At 43.1% G+C, this 6,425-nt stretch overlaps 1 protein-coding gene across 1 annotated transcript; it reads left to right on the top strand.

The window, feature by feature from the left end:
- Positions 1 to 446: 446 nt before the first annotated feature.
- LOC306700368 (NACHT, LRR and PYD domains-containing protein 12-like) lies at positions 447 to 6,184 on the top strand. Its single transcript, XM_079165377.1, has 8 exons — positions 447 to 476; positions 576 to 930; positions 1,379 to 1,456; positions 1,599 to 1,649; positions 1,759 to 3,568; positions 3,852 to 3,938; positions 4,086 to 4,253; positions 4,378 to 6,184. Exons 2-8 carry the CDS (start codon positions 603 to 605, stop codon positions 4,709 to 4,711), a joined length of 2,856 nt encoding a protein of 951 aa, XP_079021503.1. The 5' UTR covers positions 447 to 476; positions 576 to 602; the 3' UTR covers positions 4,712 to 6,184.
- Positions 6,185 to 6,425: the final 241 nt, after the last annotated feature.

Below are 6,425 nucleotides of genomic sequence, written 5' to 3'. Positions count from 1 at the left end.
CGCAGTTATGCAAGAGGGTGGAAGCAAAGGTGAAAAGTGTCACGCTACAACTTTTGTATTTCAGCAAGAGACTGTTTAGACCGCTGGTCTGTTCATATATAAAAAAAAAACAATATAAGTTTGTTTTAGTCAGTGTTATTTTTCAGCATTTCAGATTTTGAAGTCACAGTATGTTATGAAAATGCACGCAGTCTGATCATTTTCTCCACCTTGCGTGCTACTTCCAAGTCACTTGAGGGAATTGCCGCATTTCTGCAAGATCAAACAAAAGCGATTAATCAGAGGCAAGAAAAAGACGTGAACACTTTGAACTATGGACCCTTTGAAAGGTTGTATTACTGTAAATCATGGCGCTCCGCCTCCCTGCACCTTAAGACGGAACACAAAAGCTCTCCTGCAAACACTCACGACTGCAATGGCAAAACTAGACAAGAGGGAAAGTGACACAGAACATAACAATACAATATTTCTTTAAGGTAAGCATGGGCATATAATTCCTTACTGAACTGTACATTTCATAGTTAGTATTTGGAGTTTAAGTTATTGGCTTGACATCTTGTAGTGTATTTGTTTAGTTCCTCCTAACAGTATTAGCTGAAGCCATGAGCTCAGCTCAGCAATTGCTCCGGTCCCAGAGGGACTTGCTGCTGAAGTGGACTCTTGACCACCCAGCACCCTTGCTGCGTTGGCTGCGTGATGCTGATGTGCTGTCCTCTGCCCACTACCTGTCTCTGCTGGAGAGGTCACCTTCCAATGCCGTGGCCCAGGCTCTAGAGATGGTGTGCGCCACCGAGGAGAGCAGCCTAAAGTTTCTGCAGGTGCTGAGGGAGGTGCAGGATTATTACGGCAGAGATCTGCAGGTGTGGGTGGAGAGACACTGCAGGGACGATCACGTCAGTAAGCCAGCGCCTGCACCCATACAAGTTGAAGGTGAGGTTGCTTTGATATACTGGTGATGCCTGTGAGAATTTCTGTAAACACGTACGTTTCAAATTAAAGAAACTGTGAATAATATGGTTTGCAATGTTTTGCCGTCCAAAATGACAGACTGGAACAAAATCCAGTTTTACTGCGTGTTACAGAGGTGTGAGAAGATTATTAACAGGGTACAATCAACTGTGATGTCTTGCCAAGTTATTTTCACTGACTTTGGCAATGAAGGAGTGTAAATGTAAAACGAATATTTAGTTCAGCTATGATAACATTTCTAGTAATTCGCCGGTCCCCCACTTTGGTACAGACTGAAATATCACAACAACTGTGGATGGATAAACATACCTAGTGCCCAGCAGATGATTCCATTTCACTTTGTAATATGACTTTTGTAATATTATATACAAATGCATTATTTACCACATGAATCCTGTTATATCCACAGAGAAGAAGCCTAAAGGCCCCATTGCTAAACTGTTCAAAGCAAAGAAAAAGGGATTCACCCTGACTACTGAGGTTAAAGGTATGGATTTATTATCTTATCAAAAATGAGGTATTAGTATATTATATATATTATTTATAATGTATTGTCTTGCTAGTGGTAAAACAGACTTGACTTGACATGTTTAAAAATGCATTCAAGTTAAATGATCTTCATTGTGCAGCTAAAGAAGAACTGAAACCCAGCAGGAGTGTAAAGCTGGCCAACATCCGAGGTACGTCAATATCTCAGGCGAACTGAAGGAGATGAGTAAAAGTATTGATCTGATAGAAAAACGAAGAGTTTGTTGACAAGACATTTCATCTTCTTGTCCTTCACTGCAGTTCCTATTTCTGCCCATAAAACAACCCTTCTGAAACGCACAGAGCAGTTAAAGTGCTACTCAGAGGGTGAGGGTGCAGCTTCAAACTCAGCTTCTCACATCGAGATCCGCTACACTGACCTTTTTGTGACAGAAGACGACGACTCGGTTGACAGCAGTCAACATGAGTACTTTGACCTGGCGAGCAGACGAGCTCGCATCTATGTCCACCAGGCTTGCCAGCGTATCCGGCCGTGCCATCTGCTGAGCCCCCAAGGAACATCGGGACGGCCCCCCAAACGGGTTAAAGTGAAGGGTATTGCTGGTATTGGAAAGAGCGTAGCAGTACAGAGACTCGTCTATGAGTGGGCGATTGGGAAGAACATGCGTGAATTCACCTGCATTTTTGACCTGCGCTTCAGAGAGCTCAATCTGATTGAAGCGCCACTGAGCTTATTGGAGCTGCTTGGAGAACGGTTCCGGTACCTGAAGGCAGCTCTGCCGGATCTTTTCACGTCACCAAGCTCCCTGCTCTTCATCTTAGATGGATTAGACGAGTTCAAATTCACCTTGGACTGGAGCAGTCCTGACAAAAACACCGACGTCCATTCGAAGGTGCCAGTGTCAGAGCTGATGGTGGCTTTGATCAAGGGAAGCCTTCTCCCAGAGGCATCAGTCATTCTCACGACAAGACCAACCACTGAAGCTCCCAAGCGCTTCTTCCAGAGATGTTGCGTGGTGCTGGGCTTCGAGGAGGACCAGGTGAAGGAATACACCACCAAGTTCTACAAAGACAGAGAAGTTGCAGAAAAAGTCTACAATTACATCTTAAACAATGACAACCTTTTCGTGCTGTCCTTCATCCCTCTTTATTGCTACATCATCTGCACCGCCATGGCTGAGTTCTTCTCTCCAGGATATCAAGATGTTGGTGACGCAAAGTCTCTGGAGCTAAACCCGCCCAGAACAGTCAGCGAGGTTTATTTCTGCTACCTGTTTACAGCAGTCAAGCACCATGCGCTGAGGGGAAGTGCAGAGAGAGGCACCCCGAGATCTGAGGTTCTCTCACGAGCAAAGCAGCAACTGACAAACCTGGGAAAACTGGCTTATGAAAACCTTCTCCAGAAAAAGATCATGTTCAGCAGAGCAGATTTGGAGAGCTTCGGTGTTACACCTGCTGATCTTCAGAGCACCTTTCTCTGTCACATCCTCCAGCCTCTCAGAGAGGAGACAGTGGAGATGTTTTCTTTCTTCCACTTGACCGTTCAAGAACATCTGGCTGGGCTCTACTGCGCAATCAATCTCTCCAGCCAGGAGGACATAATCCAAGCTCTGGACTTCTGGTGCTTTGGGCTACCTCCACCATCCTCCACAGCTGCACCCCTGCAAAACACAGACCTCAACACGGACAAGCTGGAGAGCCTCCAGATGTTCACGCGCTTCTTCGTGGGAATGCTCCGAGCTCGGCTGGCAGGTCAGCTGGATGGCCTTGTTCTTTGCCCCATGGAGCGAGAGGGTGGCATCCCCGCCAGGCTGGGGTTGTGGTTCCAAGACCAGTTTAAGGGTAGAAAGCTCAAGAACCGGGCAGCCCTGAATCTCCTCCACTGCCTGATGGAGTTCCACACGAAGGAAGCCACCAGCATGGCAGCGCCGGAGATCAAGATTCTCAACCTGTTTAAAATGAAGCTGAGTGTTGTGGACTGTGCCGCTATGCACTACGTGCTGCAGTTCTCGCCCCACATGCTGCAGGAGCTCAACTTAGGCTACTCCAACATTGGAAACAGAGGACTAAAGAGACTGGGGCCAATCCTACACCGATGTGAATCCCTCTAGTGAGTAACTGACTTGACTGTTATTAACCCGTCAAAACAGATGACAAATACAAATTGAATTGAATAAGTCTGGGTTTAAATTTTCTGGCTGGCCGATTCCTTTCTGTGTAGAGTTTGTATCGTCTTCCTGTGTCTGCATGCTTGTCAGTCCGTGTGTGATAGACTAACGAGCTGCGTGTACCCGAGCATGCACGACCCTGAGCATAATATGCCTTCGTGAAAAGGGATGAATGGACTGCCAAGAACAACGTTGTTGACCTAATGTTTTTCTATTCTCTTTCAGTTTGAGATACAACTGCCTGGATAAGCAAGCAGCTATTTTAGAATCAGCGGTTCTGAAATCAAATGAGTGCCAAGTTAAGAAGCTCTTGTAAGTCATTACTATCATAATACCACTTTGACAAAAAAGGTTTGAGATACGCTGATCCTTCTGGCTCCAAGCCCTTGCTATGAGTCATTAGACACAATACTATATATGTATTTAACTGCAACACAATTGTTCTACTTGTGTGTACAGTATGTGTGGCAACAACCTGGGTCCAGAGGGGGTTTTGGAGCTGTGGAACGCTCTGGAGCACAACACCACTGTGGAGGAACTCTATCTGGACATCACCGGCATCACAGAGCGAGGAACAGAAAACATCGTCACCTGCCTCAGCAAAAACACCTCTCTGAAGACACTGACGTAAGACTAAAACACATCAACTTCTTGTGTGTTTTCAATGTAATAATGTGTGGAAACACTGCCATCTAGTGTGAGTTTAATGCCTTGAAAGGAACTCTTATCCGGGTATTTTCTCCTTCATCAGCATTGTTGGGAATGACATCGGAGAGGTGGGGAGGAGGAGGCTGAGGGAGCTGGAGCAACGTCGGCCGGACCTCCGAATCATTGCAAACTTTGTGGATGACCTTGGATTACTTCAGGCGTACCTGGACTGGGTGGAGGAGATCCGGGCAGACAGAGACCAGATGGACTCTGTGAAGAATGCCGATGCCCTGCAGTCGGTGCTGAAGGGGCTCCAGGTGGCAGGAGAACAGGTGGAGAAAGGACAGAACGCAGAGAAAGCTAAGGAGCTCCGGGCAAATATTGAAGAGTTGCTGAAGTCTTCCACGAATCTGATTGGAGGAAGACAAGTTCTGTAGCAGATTGTGTGTAAGGGTTGGGGGCAGATGCTTTCATATCATCCACCATGAGTCAACTAACAATCTGACTTCAATCTGTAAAAGTGGAATTCATATAAATCTGCTCTGTTTGGGATACTATAGAGCTGAACCCTCTTTAACAACTCAAAAATATACTCAACATTCTTTTATCAGCTTAATTCTTCATGACTATTATGAGAATTGCTTACAAACAATCAATTTTGAACAAATGAAATGTTTCAGATGTCAGCTATGTTCCGTTTGTGGTCTCAGAGACACGATTTATACTTCACCACGACATGATTCTTCTCCTCATTCATTGTATGTTTAGCATTGTATTAAGAATGCGTGGCATTAATTTGGGTTCAGTGGTTCTTCTGGAGCTGGGGACCGATCAGGACTGAAGATAACTACGTATATACAGAATATGACGTATCAGTTAGATCGGCGTTGAGAACACTTTGTACGCAGCACTTCACCTCCCAGATCCTAAAGTGTATTGATATTGTTTGGTGTTATTGGAGTCGTATAAAATAATTTCCATAAGAGGTCAAACGGGGAGGTAGAACCCGTTGGGGTTTAATTTACATAAAACTTAACTAACGTCAATATGTTTGATAACATATTTCCACATTTTGGACACATTCTGACAGACAAATGATATATGTATTTGTTGTGATGCAAAGCCCAGATATTTAAAACACGGTTCCCTAATTAGTATAATAATAAATCCTTTTGGTCATTTGTGTATTTGAAGGAAATTCAATGGTTGATTTTTATATTGTTTATACATACAGAAGTGGTGTCTGTGGGACAAACAATGAGGAAGTTGATTTCAAAACAACCATTACTTGTGACATTGCAAACCCAAGAATGGAATGTTAATGTTGACTCTTATTTTCTCTTTCTCACCTTCAACAGCATTGAACAGCAGACCTTTCTGAATTTTGACTTGTTTTGAACACCATGTAGTTGTCATAACTGAGGACCACTACTGCTAGGAGACACATTTTGACCTTATCGTATTAGTTAAAAACTGTGTAGCTCTTCTGTTGAAAATGTGATGCAAAGATCACTCACCTACTTGGACTTGTGCAACTTCCTCATTTGTAAAATAATTCCTACGAACTCTCTGAAAAGGCAACATCTTGACTTCAACAGAACATCTCTCATCCATCTGTAGAACAGACCTGGTGAAAACGTAAGTCATTATCATTTCCACAACAAAACATATGAATAAGTCTAAACTTAAGTTTAAAATAAAAAGATTTTTGATGGATGTAAGTTTGATTCACTCTGCTTTAAATCAACCATCACATATTTGCAAATTTTGAAAGGAGAGCAAAATGAGAGCATTGAGAGATGATTCTTTTTAAAATGTTGAACTTTTAGAAAAGCATTCAATTATATTTTTTTGAAATAGTTTGACACTGCTCTACAATTATTTGTTAATTCAAAATAATTTTAAATAAAATGAGCAGATACAATTTGTGTCACTGTTTTTTTTAGCATATCACTTCCTTTTTTCTTCTAATCATGTCTCTTCTTTACCATGTTGTGAAATGTGTGAAACAGCCTTTTGGTTTTTGCATATCAGTTAACATTTCTTCACCATTTCATCCAAAGGTTTGAAGTCTGCTTTCTTTCACTCATTTCCTTCGAGGAACTGCTTTGGTCTTGTTTATGCGATTATTGCAATTTGCAAATAGTACAC

This window comes from Pholis gunnellus (genome assembly GCF_910591455.1).
Source record: "Pholis gunnellus genome assembly, chromosome: 8".
Taxonomy (NCBI): domain Eukaryota; kingdom Metazoa; phylum Chordata; class Actinopteri; order Perciformes; family Pholidae; genus Pholis; species Pholis gunnellus.
This window is presented reverse-complemented; position numbering and strand designations above follow the sequence as displayed.

Coding starts and splice junctions, on each gene's coding strand:
- LOC306700368 (XM_079165377.1), top strand. CDS start 603: ATGAGCTCAGCTCAGCAATTGCTCCGGTCCCAGAGGGACTTGCTGCTG. Junction 931..1,378: donor TGCACCCATACAAGTTGAAG/GTGAGGTTGCTT, acceptor TTATATCCACAG/AGAAGAAGCCTAAAGGCCCC. Junction 3,939..4,085: donor TGCCAAGTTAAGAAGCTCTT/GTAAGTCATTAC, acceptor TTGTGTGTACAG/TATGTGTGGCAACAACCTGG.